Genomic DNA, 22,072 nt, shown 5'->3' with positions numbered 1-22,072 from the left:
CAAGCTGGCAATACGCACCATACCACCACGTAGCATTATAAAACTCTTAGATTGGAAATAATCAGATTTTCCCAGGAACTTACTTAACAGAGCTAACCGATTTTACTCATCACTCAGAAGTATATCACAGTTTTTCTATGATTTCAAAGAACAAATTAATGTTGCTACTATAGCTAGTAAAACATGTGTCTCCTCATTGTACAGTTGTGCAAGAGTCAAACAGAATGGAAAAGACAACTCAAAATGTCACACTGCTTCCATCAGGACTTCATCTTTGACCTCTTCTTCGATGTTATGGTATGTAGAAATGAGAATGATACTAATAGCCAGTTTAACAGCATCTGGCCAGAATGAGACACATTAAAATAGAAGATTGGAATTGCTCTCCAACCTGTAGAAATACAAAAATATCTCTCTCATAAAGGAGATGCAATAAACAGATTGACAATGGTGGTGTACTTTTAATATTTACCAATGATAATTTTTATGAGAAAAAAAGTAAATAAAATTGCAACATGCCACAAAGCAAATGGTTCCAGTTCATTAGATCTAGATCTCTTACCTCTATGTACAAAAGTATGAATCTCAGTCAGAATGTCATGTAGGGCTAAACCTTTTAATGTCTTTAATTCCATGATATCTGAAGAGAACGTTAAGGGATTTTAAAAACACCATCTTTACTTAAACTAAATGTCCTTCCCTCTCATCTATATAAAAAAGCTGCAGCACAATAACCTGGGAAACTTTTACTTTCATACCACTGCACAAGATCTTCATTAGTCCATTATAGATACTGAAACTTTTCTCCCGTGCCCAAAGTATTGCATATACATATTTTGCACAGAAACAGTTTGTGCAATACAGAGAGAGAATAAGTTCCATACATTGGTGGCTGTGCTTTTGCTGGCAACAATGCATACTTGAAGCTCAAGATAATTTTGTTACATTTTAAATTTATTTTTAATTTATCTTCCCTTGCCACTTGGTAACTCATTTTACTCCAGTCAGCGAAGTCAAAAAGTGATCAAATTTTTCCACAATCTCCATCAATGTTGTTTATGGTTGGTCTAAAATGTGATTTAAGTGAATGTTTTGCTTCTATATGGCTTTCCACGTATACTAATTGGCCACAATTTCTAGTCACCTTGGGATTCATTTTAAATACTGTTCAAATATTTAGTCAGTCACCAAAACAGAAATATTCATGATGAATTAAAGTTACGATATAATGGTGAATCTGTATAAATATTTAGTAAGACCACAGTTGGCGTACGGTACAGTTTTGGGCTCAACACTAGAGGAAGGATGTTGAGGCAATAGAGAGGGTACAGCACAAATTAACTGGGATACTGACTGGTACGAGGAAATACAAACATGAAGATGAGAAATTGGGACTGTTTTTGTTAGAAGAGAGGAGACTGAGGGGTGATTTGATTGAGGCGTTAAAGTTATGAAGGAATGGGACAGGGTAGATAGAAACAGACCGTTTCCAATGATCGAGAGATCCAGAATGAGGGGAAACAGATAGATTAAATGTAAGATTTAGGACAGAGAGTAGGAGAAACGTATTATGTACATCTATCTATATAAACATATATATATATATATACACACATTAACACACACATATTTGTTTTTACACAAGTGTTATGAGGCTGTGAAATGCACTACCTAAGTTAGTGATTCAAGCAGAGATGTGTGTCAACATTTATGAATAGGTTAGATATGTAGTTGAAGGAAAGTGGAATATGGGACTGGGGAGGGCATATTGAACGACGCTCATTTGGAGGATAAACATGGACTGGTTGGGCTGAATTACCTGTTTCTGTGTTTAATTTCTATGTAATTCTATGAATTAGGTTTAAACAGAAACAAAATACAAATGTTATATTAGTAAAAACATCAATATTAAATGTAACCTCTTCTGTTTTCAATTCCAAAGGATACTCCTATATGCAGTGGTGAAGTCTTTGTTCAGCATCCAGTCAAGGATGTTTGCGATGTCTGATTTTAGTGGATGACCTGTGCAGGTGTATACCGTATCCTCACTCACTTTATCATATGCCATATTTGTGCTCTGTTTGATTTGGCACACAACTGAATTAGTTTCAGTGTAATCAAGGTAAAGCCAACAATTGTATTAACTGCACAATACATACAAATAACTGACCTGTAGAATATTCAAAGCTCGACGCATGTCACCATTGGAAAGCGTCACAATGGCTTTCAGTCCATCTGGAGTTATGTGGACACTGCAAGGACACGTTCACAATAACTATTATTATTAATTAATCAGCGAGTTTGCCTTGAAAAATTTTGAGAGCTGTTCATTATGATCAAAAATGCATAATATAGATTACCAGTGACTTAACTACTCTCATTGGTGCAAGACATGTATTCTGGGATATTCTTAGTTAAGAGAGTTAATTTTTACATTCTGGGATCCTTATAAGATATAAAAGGCATTCACACGTTCTGCTCTAGTCAGGTATTCCTAATTAGTATCCTTGTAACTTCTTAGACTAGGCCTGACTAAAGTGAATAACAAAGATAGAATAAAGCAAAAATAGAATAAAACAAAAGCAAAATACTGCGGATGCTGGAAATCTGAAATAAAAACAGAAAATACTGGAAATACTCAGCAAGTATCTGTGGAGAGAGAAACAGAGTTAACGTCTCAGGTCAATGAGCTTTCATCAGAACTGGTGCTAGAATAAAGTGCTATGTTCTTTGGGCAGATAACCCTTACCAAGACCATGAAAAGGTGTGTTACCAGAGTACAGCTTTAGATAATCCCAACAATATGGGAGAATCAGGCTGAACATAAAAAGTACAGAGGAGAAGTGAAAAAGGAAATAAGAGGGCAATCAGACAGTACGAGAATAGATTGGCGGCTAACATAAAAGGGAATCCAAAGGTCTTATAGGCATATTAACAGTAAAAGGGTTGTCAGAGGACCATTGGTGGAGGCAATAGGTATGGCTGAGGTACTAAAAAAGGACATTGCCAAAGCTACGGTAACGAGGAGGTTGTTGGGATGAGATAAACATAGTAAAAGAGGAGCTACTAGAAAGGCTGGCAGTACTTAAAGTGGATAAGTTACCCTTGTCCGGTGGGGATGCATCCTAAGTTGCTGAGGGAAGCAAGGGTACAAATTGCAGAGGTGCTGGCCACAATCTTACAATCCTCCTTAGATATTGGAGTGGTGCCAGAGGACTGGAGGATTGCAAATGTTACACCCCTGTTCAAAAAAAGGAGGGATAAATCTGGGGGACAAAATTCACCGTCCCCGAAGGAGTTTGGGCGGCTGATTGGAAAAATCGATCCGCCGCCGCGGTCAAGTGATTTTTCCCTCTCCGAGCCATATTCAGCGGTGCTCACTTCCGCCGGAAATGGCAAGGTGACGCCAAAATAAAGGAGGGTTTTCCGTGGTAAAGTAAGCAGCGGGTGGGCCACTGGAAAATGGCCACCACAGGGATTTTCAGCTGCAAAAAGGTAGGACTTTTTCAGGCGTAGTACCCCCGTGAGGTATTCGAGTTGGTGCTTGAACCCGACACTGCTGGAGTGTTGCCGCGATCGGGGCCCTTTGGTAGGGAAATAGTTTTATTAATTTTAGTGTTTTTATTTCCGATTCCATCATCCGCAGTATTTAGCTTTTCATATAGTTGTATTGTTTTGGCTCCATTAAACCTGCTGAGTGCTGCTTAGAGATTTGCACATACTTTTGTAAAACTTTCAGGTCTGACTCTGTGGGCTGCAGAGACCTGCTTGGCAGGATTCACCCTGAGGATGGGAGGAGTATTGGGAGGGCAACACCTGCTCAGAAGCAGGGCTGCACACAGGAGAAGGCGTTACCGTCAGCACCGTGCAGAGATTCAGCGAGCAAGGAAGGCAGCAGCCATGATTCATTCATTCTGCACAAGACCTGTGTGCCCACTGTCTTGACCGGCCCGACAGGATTGCGGTTGGCTGCTTGGGGACAAGGGATATCTCCTGTCCACTTGGCTGCTCATTCCATTGCAGAACCCCAAGACAGCGCCAGAGCATGCATACAATGATGCTCATTGTGCCATCAGGTGCATCATCGAGCAGTGCATAGGCATCCTTAAGCAGAGGTTCCGGTGCCTGGACTGCTCTGGTGGCACCTTGCAGTACTCTCCTCAATGGGTCTCCATAATCGTCGTGGTCCGCTGCATGCTGCACAACCTGGCCATCATGAGGGGACAGCCGCTGGAGGTCGAGCCAACAGTACCACCTGAGGAGGAGGTGGCGCAGGAGGAGGATCCCCGTCGCCCCAGAGCTAGAATGCGTCGACCCATCACCATCCTGGAAGGGCCAGGTTTGACTGGTCAGCACCCTCTTGGGAGGGTGCGTCCTCACATATATGGAGGTGCCTGGCACCTTCCCTGCAATCTTCCTCCATGCATTATGTACTGCCTGTCTGCTAGGTCTCCCCACATCAGGAAACAGTATTATTCTTCTGTCCTCCACACCGTCCATCAGTATCTCCAGCTCCATATCAGTGAACCTGTTGACTTTCCTTGCATCTCTTACACCAGCCATCCTTCCAACCTCCTTCTCCCTCAGGGACTTGCTGTAAACCCTGGCCGAACAGCTGGCTCGTTAGAAACCTTTACCTGTATGCTGAATTTCTCAGTGGTGATGACGCTCAAATTAACACAGCCACGCCGCTGAAAAAGCACTTTGGAAGGGTTCATTAGCGCCGGAACCCATTTGTTCACTTTTGGAGCTAAATATGGGATGGCCCAGCCACGAAAAGATTTCGGCACTAATTGCCCCAAAAAGATGGGGGAAGCACCAGCTTTCCAGCAGTACTGAATTTCAGGCCCCTGGTATATACAGGCCAATCATTGTAACGTTAGTTGTGGTAAAACTACGAGAGATCACTGTCCAGGACAAAATGAATTCTCACTTGGAAAAGCATAGGTTAAATAAGGGACAGCCAGCACTGATTTGTTAAAGGCAAATAGTGTCATAGAAACATAGAAAATAGGTGCAGGAGCAGGCCATTCAGCCCTTCTAGCCTGCACCGCCATTCAATGAGTTCATGGCTGAACATGAAACTTCAGTACCCCCTTCCTGCTTTCTCGCCATACCCCTTGATCCTCCGAGTAGTAAGGACTTCATCTAACTCCCTTTTGAATATATTTAGTGAATTGGCCTCAACTACTTCCTGTGGTAGAGAATTCCACAGGTTCACCGCTCTCTGGGTGAAGAAGTTTCTCCTCATCTCGGTCCTAAATGGCTTACCCCTTATCCTCAGACTGTGACCCCTGGTTCTGGACTTCCCCAACATTGGGAACATTCTTCCTGCATCTAACCTGTCTAAACCCGTCAGAATTTTAAACGTTTCTATGAGGTCCCCTCTCATTCTTCTGAACTCCAGTGAATACAAGCCCAGTTGATCCAGTCTTTCTTGATAGGTCAGTCCCACCATCCCGGGAATCAGTCTGGTGAATCTTCGCTGCACTCCCTCAATAGCAAGAATGTCCTTCCTCAAGTTAGGAGACCAAAACTGTACACAATACACCAGGTGTGGCCTCACCAAGGCCCTGTACAACTGTAGCAACACCTCCCTGCCCCTGTACTCAAATCCCCTCGCTATGAAGGCCAACATGCCATTTGCTTTCTTAACCACCTGCTGTACCTGCATGCCAACCTTCAATGACTGATGTACCATGACACCCAGGTCTCGTTGCACCTTCCCTTTTCCTAATCTGTCACCATTCAGATAATAGTCTGTCTCTCTGTTTTTACCACCAAAGTGGATAACCTCACATTTATCCACATTATACTTCATCTGCCATGCATTTGCCCACTCACCTAACCTATCCAAGTCACTCTGCAGCCTAATAGCATCCTCCTCGCAGATCACACTGCCACCCAACTTAGTGTCATCCGCAAATTTGGAGATACTACATTTAATCCCCTCGTCTAAATCATTAATGTACAATGTAAACAGCTGGGGCCCCAGCACAGAACCTTGCGGTACCCCACTAGTCACTGCCTGCCATTCTGAAAAGTACCCATTTACTCCTACTCTTTGCTTCCTGTCTGACAACCAGTTCTCAATCCATGTCAGCACACTACCCCCAATCCCATGTGCTTTAACTTTGCACATTAATCTCTTGTGTGGGACCTTGTCGAAAGCCTTCTGAAAGTCCAAATATACCACATCAACTGTTTCTCCTTTGTCCACTTTACTGGAAACATCCTCAAAAAATTCCAGAAGATTTGTCAAGCATGATTTCCCTTTCACAAATCCATGCTGACTTGGACCTATCATGTCACCATTTTCCAAATGCGCTGCTATGACATCCTTAATAATTGATTCCATCATTTTACCCACTACTGAGGTCAGGCTGACCGGTCTATAATTCCCTGTTTTCTCTCTTCCTCCTTTTTTAAAAAGTGGGGTTACATTGGCTACCCTCCACTCGATAGGAACTGATCCAGTCAATGGAATGTTGGAAAATGACTGTCAATGCATCTGCAATTTCCAAGGCCACCTCCTTAAGTACTCTGGGATACAGTCCATCAGGCCCTGGGGATTTATCGGCCTTCAATCCCATCAATTTCCCCAACACAATTTCCCGACTAATAAAGATTTCCCTCAGTTCCTCCTCCTTACTAGACCCTCTGACCCCTTTTATATCCGGAAGGTTGTTTGTGTCCTCCTTAGTGAATACCGAACCAAAGTACTTGTTTAATTGGTCTGCCATTTCTTTGTTCCCCGTTATGACTTCCCCTGATTCTGACTGCAGGGGAACTATGTTTGTCTTTACTAACCTTTTTCTCTTTACATACCTATAGAAACTTTTACAATCCGCCTTAATGTTCCCTGCAAGCTTCTTCTCGTACTCCATTTTCCCTGCCCTCATCATACCCTTTGTCCTCCTCTGCTGAGTTCTAAATTTCTCCCAGTCCCCGGGTTCGCTGCTATTTCTGGCCAATTTGTATGCCACTTCCTTGGCTTTAATACTATCCCTGATTTCCCAAGATAGCCACGGTTGAGCCACCTTCCCTTTTTTATTTTTACGCCAGACAGGAATGTACAATTGTTGTAATTCATCCATGCGGTCTCTAAATGTCTGCCATTGCCCATCCACAGTCAACTCCTTAAGTATCATTCGCCAATCTATCCTAGCCAATTCACGCCTCATATCTTCAAAGTTACCCTTCTTTAAGTTCTGGACCATGGTCTCTGAATTAACTGTTTCATTCTCCATCCTAATGCAGAATTCCACCATATTATGGTCACTCTTCCCCAAGGGGCCTCGCACAATGAGATTGCTAATTAATCCCCTCTCATTACACAACACCCAGTCTAAGATGGCCTCCCCCCTAGTTGGTTCCTCGACATATTGGTCTAGAAAACCATCTCTTATGCACTCCAGGAAATCCTCCTCCACCGTATTGCTTCCAGTTTGGTTAGCCCAATCTATGTGCATATTAAAGTCACCCATTATAACTGCTACACCTTTATTGCATGCACCCCTAATTTCCTGTTTGATGCCCTCCCCAACATCACTACTACTGTTTGGAGGTCTGTACACAACTCCCACTAATGTTTTTTGCCCTTTGGTGTTCTGCAGCTCTACCCATTATAGATTCCACATCATCCAAGCTAATGTCTTTCCTAACTATTGCATTAATCTCCTATTTAACCAGCAATGCTACCCCACCTCCTTTTCCTTTTATTCTATCCTTCCTGAATGTTGAATACCCCTGGATGTTGAGTTCCCAGCCCTGATCATCCTGGAGCCACGTCTCCGTGTCTGACTAACCAGATTCAGTTCTTTGATGAAGTAACAGAGAAAGTTGATGAAGTTAGAGCAATAGATGTTGTATATATGGACTTTCAAAGGGCATTTGATAAAAGATCTCATAACAGAATTATTCAGAAAATAGAAGCACATGGTATTAAAGGGACGGTGGTAACTTGGGTACGAAATTAGCTAAGGAATAGGAGGCAGTGAACAGATATTTTCCTAACTGGAGAGATGTATGCAGTGGGATCCCCCAGAAGTCGGTATTAGGACCATTGCCTTTCTTGTTATATATAGATGACCTGGCCTTGGGTAGCGGGAGTATAATTTTGAAGTTTGCAGATGGTAAAAAACTTGGCAACATAGTAAATAGTGAGAAGGATAGTAGCAGGCTTCAGGACATAAACAGACTGGTGAAATGGACAGACACATGGTAGATACAATTTAATGTGGATAAGTGTGAAGTGATATACTTTGGGTAAATGGTACTAATTTGAGGGAGGTACTGGAGCAGAGGGACCTGGGGGTGCAGGAGAGGTGGCAGGGCAAGGCAGATAAGAACATGTATGGCATACTTGGCTTTGTAAATAGAGGCATTGACTACAAAAACAAGGAAGTCATGCTAAACCTTTATAAATCTCTGGTTAGACTTCATTGTGTACATTTCTGGTACCACATTTTAGGAAGGATGTCAAGGCCCTGGAGAGGTTGCAGAGGAGGTTTACCAGGATGATACCAGGGATGAGGGAGTTCAGTTATGTGGCGAGATTGGAGAAGCTGTGATTGTTCTTCTTGGAACAGAAAAGATAAAAGGAGAACTCTAATAAAGCTATTCAAAATTATACGGGGTTTTGATAGAGCATATAGGGAGAAAAAGTTTCCTCTGGCAAGTGGGTCGGTAACCAGAGGTCATGAATTTAAAATAATTGGCAAAAGATCTAGAGGGGAAATTTTTTCACATGAGGTTTGTTAAGATCTGGAATGCACTACTTGAAAAAATAATGGAATCAGATTCCACAGGAACTTTTAAAAGTCAACTGGACATGTACTTGGAGAACTAATTTGCAGGGTTATGGGGAAAAAGCTGGGGCGTGGGACTAAATTGGACAGCCATTTTAAAGATCATGCTCAGGTGTGATGGGCCAAATGGCCTCCTGTTTTGCTGCAAGATTCTATGCCAGATTCTGCTGTTTAAAGACCAGGCCTAGTCAACAATCAATATGCTTTGGATGGAATTCCAGCTAAGTTATTTGGAAATTAATTCTATTCAATAAGCAAAGATGGCAAAGTAACTTGGGGGGCGGTGAGGCAGAGAAGGGAAATTATTATAAATCCAGCAGTGTGTATTTGTCTCTCAACTCTGAGAACTGTGGAATGGCATTTACACTTGTTTTCCCTCACTGTGCAAGTTTGTTGATGAGTCAGGACAGAAGCTGGCGCACTACAAATGAACAAAAAGGGGCCAGTCCTGTCCTGCAAAAGCACAGCTTCTGTTGAGTTAGTTCCCAGCTTTTTCAAAGAGTCACGTGGAGCTCTATAATCCAGAAAACCACATCTATATGCCTGAAAAATAAATCTTCGAGGATGGGACATGAAAGAAAGTTGAATCATTAAGTGCTGATATGCAATTATATTTCAAATTTCATTACGGTATTAATAAAATCGATTTTCCGCCAGACATTGTGGAGAGTAGGTTGTTAGAAATCATTACTATCACAAGTATGAGTTTATTCTCTGAAGACAAATGATTTAAGTTACAGTTTATTAATATTTAAAAGAATGATCAGAAGTCAATGAGGCTGCAGACTCCATCAACCCCAATTTTCCTCAGCCAACAGAACTTTTTTTTTCGAAGAAAGGGAGGTTTGGTTACAGAATTTTAAAAATATTTTCCTTTGGTCATGACGCTCATGCTGGAGGATAGTTGTACTCATGTGGCAACATTTTATACAGAGTGAATACTTGATTAGTTAGTGGGAAGATGGAATGGGACAATACTCTAGTATTTTAACTTGAGCACAATGCTTTTATTTGAGTCATGAAAGCCTACTCAAGTTCAGTGAACTCCATTTTGGTTCATACAACTGTTTCTAACTTGATCATTGATAGGCTGCTTTGGGAACACATTGGGCTCAAGTTTCCACATGATTTGCGCCTGATTTTTAGGAGCAACTGGTGGAGAACGGACTATCTTAGAAATCGCAATTCTCCACATTTTTTTTTCTGCAGTTCTAGTCAGGTAGAACAGTTCTACTTTGGAACAGAATTTTTTCTTCAAAAGGGGGCGTGTCCAGCCACTGACACCTGATTTGAAAGTTTCCACAGTGAAAACGTACTCCAAACTAAAGTAGAATGGAGCAAGTGAAGATTTTTGTAGAACTGAAAAAACCTGTTCTACACATTAAAAAATCAGGCGCAGGTTACAAATTAGGCATCCAGAACGAGGTGGGGGGGAAGGGAAGTCATTAAATTCTATAATAAATCCTTATTTATACTTATACAAATATTATACAAATAAATCCAACCTGAATAAACATTTATAAGCAAAGAAAAGATTAAATAAACCATCTTCCTACCTGCGTGAAAGTGCTTCAGGCAGGCCTTTCGGGACCGAAGACTGAACGGGCCGGCCCGAGACTTCAGGCAGGGCCCGTCCCCAGCACCAGATTTACAGGTAGGTGGCGTCGGGTCGGGAGGAAAGAGAGAGAGAGAGGGGGGGGGGGGGGGGGGGAAACGAGAGAGAGAGAGAGAGAGAGAGAGAGGGGGAGAGGGGGAGAGGGGGAGAGAGAGAGAGAGAGAGAGAGAGAGAGAGAGAGAGGTCAGGTCGGATCCAGTCCAGGAGCGGGAGTCGGGTCGGGTCCAGTGGTGGGGGGGGGGGTCGGGTCGGGGGCGCAGGTCGGGTTGGGTCCAGTCGGGGGGGCGGGGAGCAGGAACAGGAGCGCGGGTCGGTCGGGGGGGCGCGGGTGTCGGGTCTGGTCCGGAGGCGGGGAGCGAGTGTCGGGTCTGGTCGGGGGGGGGGGAGCAGGAGCTGGCCGTGGGAGGAGCCTTATTCACGCAGACTAGTGAGGCCATTCAGCCAGGGCTAGGGGCTGCGTGCTTCGGGTCCCTCCCACACAGTTCGGCGCCTGGAGCTCCTGCACTTGCGTGCCCACTGTAGCGCGCATGTGCAGAGGTCCCGGCACTGTTTTCAGCGCAGGGACCTGGCTCCGCCCCTCCACAGCTCGTGCTGGCTGCGCCGAGGGCCAGAGGACCTGCAAGTAGGTGGAGAATACCGAGGATTTTTTTAGGTGCACTTTGTGGCGCGAAAAACGGGCGCCCAGCTCGGAGGGGCGCCCGTTTTTTTTCTTGTGGAAACTTGGGCCCATTAAGTGGAGGCATGGGCACCTGCCTTCTCAGCAAAGAATAACATGGTTACAGCGACACCAAATTGAGGGACAGCACATAGACCGATTTTTAATTTTACAAAATAATAAATCAGTTTGCAGTAACACATTAGCTAAGTGGCATTTTAGCTGAAAGCTCTCTCGCTCTTCTACTCCCAACCTAAAAACTAGAAGTGATGTTAGATTTCCAAGTCGTTCAATTTCAGGAGACAGTTTATTCTTGAAATGTTACAAAAACATATATGTAAACAGAAATGGTGGTGTATGGTTTGATCTTTCTGGAATGGTATTTTCATTTTTATTAATAGCACACGTGTGGGTACAAAAGATTTTCAGTTTACAGATACTGTACAAGTTGGGAAGTTGTAAAAATGCTGCTTTGCATAAGATTGGAGTCTACCTTCGCTACTATTGAATGCAATTGGGTGAAGAGCAAGAGTGGGAAAAAGGAAGGATGTGTCTATTTGTACTAACTGAATTGCAGCTGTTTCTCCGATTGGCTCTCCATTATCACATAACCTATTGCTGATTGGTCCCCTTGGAGGATAAGCCACACCCTGAAGTTTCTCTGGAATGTGTGAATGGAACCTCCCAGCCTAACTTTGCACATTGTAACATGATCCATTTTGACTTCCGAATCAGAAAGGACACATATTTCCCCCAGCCAAACTGCCATACCTCAGCGCAAGTGCATCCCTCCCCCAGCCAAAGTGCCTTACCCCAGCACAAGTGCAAGACCTTAAACCACCTCCCCCACCCCACCATAGATGGGGCATTGTGTACGGATTATTAACAGGTTTATTGGGAATGAAGTGAATAGTGACAGTGTCGTGACTTCTGGATTTCTTCCACTCCAGCGATGTCCCTTGTAGGGGGTTGTAAGAACGTGATCCGTCTTCCCAGAGTTCCCTCTCCCCTCCGATCCCCCCCACCCTCGTCACTCTTCCCCCCCAACCTTTCTCACTCTCTCCTCCCCCAGTCTCTCTCCCCCACCCTTTCTCTCTCCCTCTCTCCCTCTCTCCCCACAGTCTCTTTCTCCCCCCCCCCCCCCACCTCAGTCTCTCTCTTCTACTCCCTTCTCGGCCGCCTGCTGCTTCTCTCCCCGCCGGTACTCTTGGCCGCCCACCGCTTCTCCAGCCCTGCTCTCGGCCACCTGCCATTTCTCCAGCCCTGCTCTCGCTCGCCCGCCGCTTCTTCAGCTCTGCTCTCGGCCGCCCGCTGCCGCTCTCGGCCTCCCGAGGGCCCTCTTGGGGCCAGATGGATCAGAGGCTCAGTACTGCCCGGGCCTCAGAGCCGCAGTGAAGGCAATGTGGTGTTGCGGGGCTGCTCAGGGCTTGGGGTTGCTCGGAGGCTCGGCACAGTGGGGGCAACGTGGTCGACGGAGGATGGATCGGCACTGCGGATGCGCGCATGCAGAGAGGGGAGTGGGAGAGAGAGACCGGGGGAGGGGGGTGGAGTCGGAGACTATTTGTACTAACTCTTGTTGTGCGCATGCGTCGGGACACGCATGCGCAGAAGGGAGACTTAGTACAAATAGCTACTGCGAAAAAGGAAAGAGAAAAAAATGAACCCAACAGATTTTTAAAATAATCTCTGCTAAAATGTCTCTTGCATGTCTCTGCCAGATAACAGATTTCATTGATTGATTGACTGCAAAAATGGATGGAAATTATATTAAAAGTGCATTGGACAGTATAATTTCTCCCTTAATTTTTTTACAGTTATATGTGGGACAGTACTATTAAGAGACTCACTTTTCTTCCTGGATGACAAATTCCAATCTTGGAATCATCTGTTCTTGTGTCAGCGGTCCAAAGCGGAACCTAGTACATCGAGACTGTAAAGCAGGGATGATCTTTGACAAGTAGTTACAGATCAGGCAAAACCTGGTATTTTCTGTAAATTTCTCAATAACTGCACAACAAACAATGAATTATTTTTGAGTTAGGAATGTGGGAAAACAGTACATGCAGTAGGCAAGACAATGTTTTTGACTGCATTTAAATGTTTGAAAGAAAATATTCTTTTACATCTTCTAAAAATAAGTTGCTATTTTAAATATAACTAATATAACACCCAATCATAGCTCTTTTGAAGAGTCAATTTTCACAAGATTAAATACAAATACACTAATTAAAGTTTATAGAGAAACTCAGTACATGCTAAACAATAGTATTATGCACATTTTTAATAATTTCAGTTCTATTTGAGTAGTCCATGAAGGGATGCTGTATAATTGAAAGCATCCAAGTCCCATTTCTGCATTTTAAACGTCCAGACTTGTAGCTAAAAATAAGAAGCTTGGGGGCAGTGTGGCGCAGAATGAGCACAGTAAATTGTTGTTGCCATGGAAGTAAACAAGCAAAGCTAGGGCTACCCAACAGGGAGGGGAGCCAAAACTGAAATTTAAACGAAACAGTCATCTTAAATTTTTTTGTTGTATTCATCAAACACCAGCTCATGAACTGCAGTAGTAGAGACCTGGAAACAGGTTACCTCCCTGCACTTATAATCAGAGATTGGTGTGCGATATCTCGAGATTGGGGGTGAGATAATAAAACAAATAAATATCCAAGAAAGGATGAGATGTGATGTAGTGCAATGCACTTGTTCAATTCATCCCCCCTTCCACCCGACTGTAAACCAAACACTTTTGGCTAATTTATTTTGAGGTTACTAAAGCACTACTTTGCAGATCTGCCACTATGGCAAACAGGTGAAAATATAAACATAAATTGTAGCATCAATAGTGCTCCTCTCATATGCAAGATAAAAGAACAAAACAAAACTAGGAAACAGGCTAACCTCCATTAAAATGTAATACTTCCAGCTCTTACCCCTTCTGAGAGCATTCTGAGCATCTTGAGTCATGGCATCTGCCTCATCTAGGATTACAAGCTTAAAACCTTTTCTGGAAAATAAAATTAAAAATCATTGAATCTTTTCTTGTGACAGGTTCAAGGATGATAACACTCAATTAATGAGCTCTAAATCATTATTCTGGGTATTCAATCACACAAGAGGGAATTGCTGGAACTTAAGGTGGACAACAGACATCTTAAAAATAATAAAAAAATAGTTGCTGGATGACATAAATAATCATAATCAGTGAAGAAGTGGTCATTCTTCATGTGAGCCTAGTTGAGTGCGTCAGCATTCTGCTCAAATCTGAGTAGGCACCTGCTCAACATTCCGACATGTGCACTTATCAGAAGGGGTCAATCAGGATTGGGAAGCTTAACCAATTTCCCCCTCCCTCCCTTTTCCAAGCCCCCAAAATTAAGTACAACTGGAGCAACCCTATTGCTACCCAGGATGCTATTAGTTCACAGCAGAGGATCAAACCTGGGACCCATCTGGTCTGTATGGCTCAGTATTACGTCAGGCAGGGTAATTATCCACTAGGCTAGGCAGCTGGTCATTGAAGTTATATCAGTAACTCAAAACAATTAGAATATTCAAGTAAATTAAGCAAAGGAGAAATCCAAAAGCAAGACAAGCCACGAAACCTGAAGCTCCAAGTCTTTCCCCCCCACCCCCATTTTAAGGAGTACAGTCTATCTATTCGAATACATTTACAAAACAGCCTGAAGCAGTGAAAAATGTCAGGACTCGATGTCAAAGACAAGCAATAATTATTTCAATATAAATTAAAATATTTAGTTGCATAACTACATCATCAGTTATAGGCTGGGGGGAAATTACATAAGTGCTCAATAGCAGACCCATTACAATTAGTTACCGTATTTCAAACTTGTAGCATTGTTGCAAACATTTCTCACCATTTGGTGCATTATAAAACTACAGATGCAACAAAATAAATTCCCTGGGATAGAGTTTCCGCTAGTAATATCAGCGCAATCTGGGCAAAATTTGCTGAAACAAGCACAGAAGATCAGGGAATTTTAAACGCAAGTTACACCAAAACTACTTGCGTTTGGTTTAAGATTTAATTTGCCCATATCAGGCTCTGCCCACACAACTGGCCACGCCTCTAGGTCGATATTGTGAGATTCCACTGGTTAGGGAAGGCTCTTCAAATTGCGCTCATTCACAGGCACTAGTAGGCACATTTTAAATGTTTTTTTTTTAAAAATCAACAAATATTTAATTTACTAAGAAACTGACTAGTATACACCAATGAAACTAGTAGATAGCTCAGTGTAGTCTTTTTTAAAAAAAAGTAATTTTCAGTGATTTTAAATCAGATTACTCACAGGTGGAGGACTAGACACTTATTAAAAATGCTTAGTTTTGGTAATTAAACCCATTTTCAGCTGTATGAATAAAACTGCACCAGGTTACCACTCTTAAATACATTGATGAATACTTTTAATGGAAAGAAAAAAATAAACAATTACATTCTATTACGCTGCCCGATTGCACATGCAAGATTTTATGTCTGTGATTGTGCAAGTGAGTTTTATCAGAAACTTAAACTGTAACCTAACCAGCTGAAACACTAACCCCACGTCTAAGCGATGTTGCAGCTGTGATTAGGAAAAGCAAACTATCAGGTACCAGTGCCAACTTTGCATGAATACAACTCCTGGTGGAGATCCTTCAGTTGCTCAATGAATGAATGCATCACATGGTGTGATACTGAGTCATTCAGAACAAGGTCCCAGATTTTGATCCCTAAACTATGTTGATTTACCAAATTCAGATAGGACTGTGATATGGGGCACTTTAACTACCATTGAGGATAAAGTATACTTAGCAGAGTTCCTGCTTTGAATATTTGTCAATGGTCTCTACTGCAAGCGCATATGTAGATGTTGGGTAAGGGCAGAATTCACAGAGGACCATATAGCAAATAGCCAGCCATAACTGACACTTAGTCTCCAGGCTTACACATGAAGAATGCCCACTAAAGCTTACACCATTGGGCCAGTGACACTATACCCCAGTCACAACCTTCAGGAGATAAGGAGAGTATGGCAATATTTAATTTACTAAAGAAACTGACTAGTGTACACCAATAAAACTAGTAGATGGGTCAGTATAGTTTTTTTTTTTAAAAAACAAAAAAAGTAATTTTCAGTGATTTTAAATCTCAAGCAAAGCTCAACCAAAGTTACTTGCTGTTTCTTTCGGTACACCTCATAAAACTTAATTAATTAAATAAAATAATTTAGAGATGGCAGGGTAGGCGATGTGTTGCAGCTCAGCATGTGGGAGCTGGTGGACACCAGTGTGATCCACAGCGACCACATGTGCAATAAATGTTAGCTGCTCGAGGAACTTCGGCTCAGAGTTGATGAGCTGGAGTCCAAGCTTCAAACACTGCGACACATCAGGGAGGGGGAGAGTTACCTGGACACTATGTTCCAGCAGAGAGTCGCACCTCTTAGGTTAAATAATTCAAATTTGGTCCGTGGTCAGGGACAGGATGGTGTGACTACGAGTGAGGCAGATATGGGAACTCAGAATGTAGCGATGGAGGTGCCTCAGCCTTTGCTCTTGTCCAACAGGTATGAGATTCTTACTCTGTGTGTGGACGAGAACAGGGACTGCAGATAGGATGAGCAAACTGACCACAGCACCATGGTACAGGGGGCAATTTAAGTGTGGGGGGGGGGGGGGGGGGAGAAGAGTAAAAAGAAATGTTGTAGTGGTTGGAGACAGTATAGTTAGGGGGATAGATATTGTTCTCTGCAGCCAAGAGCATGAGTCCCAGGGTTAAGGACATTCCCTCTGGGCTGGAGCGGAACTTGGGGCTCAAAGTTGGCCAGGAATTACTCCGTTTTTTTTTGGAGCAACTTTTTCTGGAGTATCTTAAAAATCCCTTTTTTTGGACATTCAATTTGCACCAGTGTAAGTGAGTTAGTTAGGATTTTTTTTAGTTTAGTGTTTTTTTAAAAAGGGGTTGTTACGAGCCACGTACACACGTTTTGGCCATTTAAGCCACTTTGGACAGCTAATAGTTACTCCAAACTAACTTAGGCCAGCGTATGTGGCCACAAAAACCCTTGTGGAGAGTTAAGAAATCAGCGCAGGTCGGTACATCGGAGACCATTCGGCCAGAGATAAGGGCGGGAAGGGAAGCGGAGAGGACCTGGCAAAGCACTAAACAAAGCACAACAAGTAGTAAGCATTCAAGAAGACATAAAAACATTCAAGAAGAAATAAAAAATAAAACTAAGTCGTACCTTCATATCAAAACTCGGCCCACGAAGTCAGCAGGCCGGCCGGTGCAACAGAAGTAAGTAAGTCCTACCCTACCTTCATCTCCAGTCCAGGAACAGCGACGCAGCAAGTCCCGATTCCAGTCCCAGGGTGCCCTATCTCAGCCCCAGCTCCAATCCCTTCCGAAAGAATCCTCTCTGTCTGACCCCACTCCTGTTCCTACTCAGCTTAAGGATGTCTTGCCTGGTACTTTTTGTTTAAAGAAGTGAGGAATGTTGACGAATGTTGACTGCGCATGCGCATACACTCCAATGCGCATGTGGAGAGCTGCCGGCACTGTTTCTCGCACAGGGCCCTAGCTCTGCTCCCCAATCGACTGGCTATGCCACACCAAGCCCTGGGAGAGGCAACACAGCGGCCAGAATCGGGGGACATTTTCTCGCCGCCTTTTTCAGCTCACAAAGTCGCCGCATCTCTGGTGAGTGCGCCGAAAAAAGGGGTGGGCCAATTTTGAGCCCTTGGAGTGGGAGGGGAAAGATCCAGTTGTCGTAGTCCATGTAGGTATAAACGATATAGGTAGGACAAAGAAAGAGGTTCTGCTGAGGGAGTATGAGCAGCTAGGGGCTAAGTTAAAAAGTAGAACCATATAGGTAATAATCTCTGGATTATGACCTGAGCCACAGGCAAATTTGCATAGGGTAAATAAGATCACAGAGATCCAGTACTGGGATAAGAGGGAGCTGTTCCGTCGGGACGGGCTTCACTTGAACCAAGCTGGGACCAGTGTCCTGGTGAATCGAATAACTAGGGCTGCAGATAGGGCTTTAAACTAAATAGTGGGGGGGGGGGGGGGGGGGGAAAGAGAAGAATCAGTTTCCCCCAGATTAAAAAATCTAACTTGATTGAATTTTTCGAGGAGATTACCAGGAAGGTCTATGAGGGCAGTGCATATGATGTAGTGTATATGGATTTTAGCAAAACTATTGATAAGGTCACACATGACAAACTAGGCACGAAAGTAGTAGCTCATGGGATCCAGGACAAAGTGGCAAGTTGGATCCAAAACTGGCTGAGAGGCAGAAAGCAAAGGGTAATGGTTGATGGGTGTTTTTGTGACTGGAAGGCTGCATCCAGTTGGGTTCCACTGGGCCCCTTGCTTTTTGTGGTATATATCAAGGACTTGGACTTGAATGTTGGGGGTATGATTAAGAAGTTTGCAGATGACACTAAAATAGGCTGCGTGGTTGATAATGAAGAAGAAAGCTGCGGACTGCAGGAAGATATCAATGTATTGGTCAGATGGGCAGAACAATGGCAAATGGAATTCAATCCGCATAAGTGTGAGGTAAAGCATCTGGGGAGGTCTAACAAAGCAAGGGAACACACATTAAATGGTATGACACTGAAAAGTGTAGAGGAACAAAGGGACCTTGGAGTGCAGGTCCACAGATCCCTGAAGGTAGCAGGCCAGGTAGATAAGGTGGTTAAGAAGGCATATGGAATACTTGCCTTTATTAGTCGAGGCATGGAATACAAGAGCAAGGAGGTTATGCTTGAACTGTATAAACACTGGTTAGGCCGCAGCTGGAGCAATTCAGGTCACCACATTACAGTGCCGTAACCTACAAGGCTACGGACTAAGAGCTGGAAAGTGGGATTAGGCTGGATTACTATTGGTCGGCCAGCACGGACATGATAGGCCGAAATGGTCTCCTTCCGTGCTGTAAATTTCTATGATTCTATGAAAAAGAAAGGAGAAGGCGATAGTGCATGGTAACGATAACCAGAGTGTGACAGGAAGGGACAGAGCATATAAACATAAGAGTGCATCAGAAAGTGGGGTCAGAGTAGGAAAAAATGGTAAAAAGACAAAATTAAAAGCTCTTCACCTGAATGCACGCAGCATTCGTAACAAGATAGATGAGTTGATGGCACAAATAGAAATAAATGGGTATCTGATCTGATAGCCATTACAGAGACGTGGTTGCAAGATGACCAAGGCTGGGAGCTGAATATTCAGGGGTATTTGCCATTTCGAAAGGATAGGCTGAAAGGAAAAGGAGGTGGGGTAGCTCTGTTAATAAAGGATGAGATCAGTGCAGTAGTGACAAAAGATAATGGCTTAGAAGATCAAGATGTAGAATCAATTTGGGTGGAGATAAGAAATAATAAAGGAAAGAAGTCACTGGTGGGAGTAGTCAATCATCATCATCATAGGCAGTCCCTCGAAATCGAGGTAGACTTGCTTCCACTCAAAGTGAGTTCTCAGGTGTCTGTACAGTCCAATACGGGAATTACAGTCTCTGTCACAGGTGGGACAGACAGTCGTTGAAGGAAAGGGTGGGTGGGGATTCTGGTTTGTCACACGGTCCTTCCGCTGCCTGCGTTTGGTTTCTGCATGCTCTCAGCGACGAGACTTGAGGTGCTCAGCACCCTCCCGGATGCTCTTCCTCCAGTTAGGGCAGTCTTTGGCCAGGGACTCCTAGGTATTGGTGGGGATGTTGCACTTTATCACGGAGGCTTTTGAGGGTGTCCTCGAAATGTTTCCTCCGCCCACCTGGGACTCGCTTGCTGTGTAGGAGTTCCGAGTAGAGTGCTTGCTTTGGGAGTCCTGTATCGGGCATGCGGACAATGTGGCCCGCCCAATTGAGCTGGTCAAGTGTAGTCAGTGCTTTGATGCTGGGGATGATGGCCTGATCGAGAATACTGACATTGGTGCGTCTATCCTTCCAGGGGATTTTCAGGATCCTATAGCCTATAGTCTATAGGCCCCAACAGTAGCTACACTGTAGCAGAGTATAAATCAAGAAATAATGGAGGCTTGTAAGAAAGGTACGGCAATAATCATGGGTGATTTTAATCTTCATGTTGATTGGACAAATCAAATTGGCAAAGGTAGCCTTGAGGATGAGTTCATAAGAGTGTATTCGGGATGGTTTCTTAGAACAATATGTTGTGTAACTAACCAAGGAGCAGGCTATTTTAGATCTGGTAATATGTAATGAGATAAGATTAATTAATGATCTCATAGTAAGGAAAGAGTGATCATAGCATATTAGAATTTCAAATTCAGTTTGAGGGTGAGAAACTTGGGTCTCAAACTAGTGTCCTGAACTTAAATAAAGGCAATTACAAAGGTATGAAGACAGAATTGGCTCAAGTGGACTGGGAAAATAGATTAAAGGGTAAGAATGTAGATGTGCAGTAGCAAACATTTAAGGAGATATTTCATAACTCTCAGCAAAGATATATTCCAGTGAGAAAGAAAGACTAAGTGAAGGATGAACTAAGGAAGTTAAGGCTGGTATCAAATTGAAAACAAAGGCATGCAATGTTGCAAAGAATAGTGGAAGGCCTGAGGTTTGGGAGACCTTTGGAAACCAGCAAAGGACGACTAAAAAAAGGAGAGTGTAGTTTATGACAATAAACTAGCAAGAAATATAAAAACAGACAGTAAGAGCTTCTACAGGTATAAAAAAAAGGAAGAGAGTAGCTAAAGTAAACATTGGTCCGTTAGAGGACGAGACTGGGGAATTAATAATGGAAACAGAAAAGGCAGAGACTTTGAACTAATATTTTGCATTGGTCTTCACGGTAGAAGACACTAAAAGCATCCCAATAATTAATAATCAAGGGGTTGTTAGGAGGGGGGAAACTTAAAACAATCACTATCACTAGAGAAAAAGTACTATGCAAACTAATGGGACTAAAGGTGGACAAGTCCCCTGGACTTGATGATCTGCATCGTAGGGCCTTAAAAGAAGTGGCTGCAGAGATGGTGGATGCATTGGTTGTAATCTACCAAAACTCCCTGGACTCTACATAAGCATAAGAATTAGGAACAGGAGTAGGCCATCTAGCCCCTCGAGCCTGCTCCGCCATTCAACAAGATCATGGCTGATCTGGCCGTGGACTCAGCTCCACTTACCTGCCCGCTCCCCATAACCCTTAATTCCCTTATTAGTTAAAAATCTATCTATCTGTGATTTGAATACATTCAGTGAGCTAGCCTCAACTGCTTCCCTGGGCAGAGAATTCCACAGATTCACAACCCTCTGGGAGAAGAAATTCCTTCTCAACTCGGTTTTAAATTGGCTCCCCCGTATTTTGAGGCTGTGTCCCCTAGTTCTAGTCTCCCCGACCAGTGGAAACAACCTCTCTGCCTCTATCTTGTCTATCACTTTCATGATTTTAAATGTTTCTATAAGATCACCCCTCATTCTTCTGAACTCCAACGAGTAAAGACCCAGTCTACTCAATCTATCATCATCAGGTAAACCCCTCATCTCCAGAATCAGCCTAATGAATCGTCTCTGTAACCCCTCCAAAGCTAGTATATCCTTCCTTAAGTAAGGTGAGCAAAACTGCACGCAGTACTCCAGGTGCGGCCTCACCAATACCCTGTACAGTTGCAGCAGGATCTCCCTGCTTTTGTACTCCATCCCTCTCGCAATGAAGGCCAACATTCCATTCGCCTTCCTGATTACCTGCTGCACCTGCAAACTAACTTTTTGGGATTCATGCACAAGAAAAGAGTTTCATGCACAAGGAAATTTTGTTACACTACACTCTGTCCCTCTTCCAGGTCATCTATGTATATTGTAAACAGTTGTGGTCCCAGCACCGATCCCTGTGGCACACCACTAACCACCGATTTCCAACCCGAAAAGGACCCATTTATCCCAACTCTCTGCTTTCTGTTAGCCAGCCAATTCTCGATCCATGCCAATACATTTCCTCTGACTCCGCGTACCTTTATCTTCTGAAGTA

The 22,072-nt window shown here is 43.4% G+C and overlaps 1 protein-coding gene across 1 annotated transcript in view; it reads right to left on the bottom strand.

The window, feature by feature from the left end:
• The window catches only part of rfc5 (replication factor C (activator 1) 5), an 86,677-nt gene that overhangs the window by 20,885 nt on the left and 43,720 nt on the right, over nucleotides 1-22,072 (bottom strand). The window contains exons 5-9 of the mRNA XM_070887705.1: nucleotides 14,011-14,084; nucleotides 12,928-13,087; nucleotides 2,171-2,252; nucleotides 1,948-2,077; nucleotides 563-640 (exon numbers count right to left, since the gene is read on the bottom strand). Of these exons, the coding sequence (XP_070743806.1) occupies nucleotides 563-640; nucleotides 1,948-2,077; nucleotides 2,171-2,252; nucleotides 12,928-13,087; nucleotides 14,011-14,084 (524 nt within the window). The remainder of the gene's footprint in view (nucleotides 1-562; nucleotides 641-1,947; nucleotides 2,078-2,170; nucleotides 2,253-12,927; nucleotides 13,088-14,010; nucleotides 14,085-22,072) is intronic.

The sequence above is a fragment of the Pristiophorus japonicus genome, chromosome 8 (assembly GCF_044704955.1).
Source record: "Pristiophorus japonicus isolate sPriJap1 chromosome 8, sPriJap1.hap1, whole genome shotgun sequence".
Classification (NCBI taxonomy): domain Eukaryota; kingdom Metazoa; phylum Chordata; class Chondrichthyes; family Pristiophoridae; genus Pristiophorus; species Pristiophorus japonicus.
This window is presented reverse-complemented; position numbering and strand designations above follow the sequence as displayed.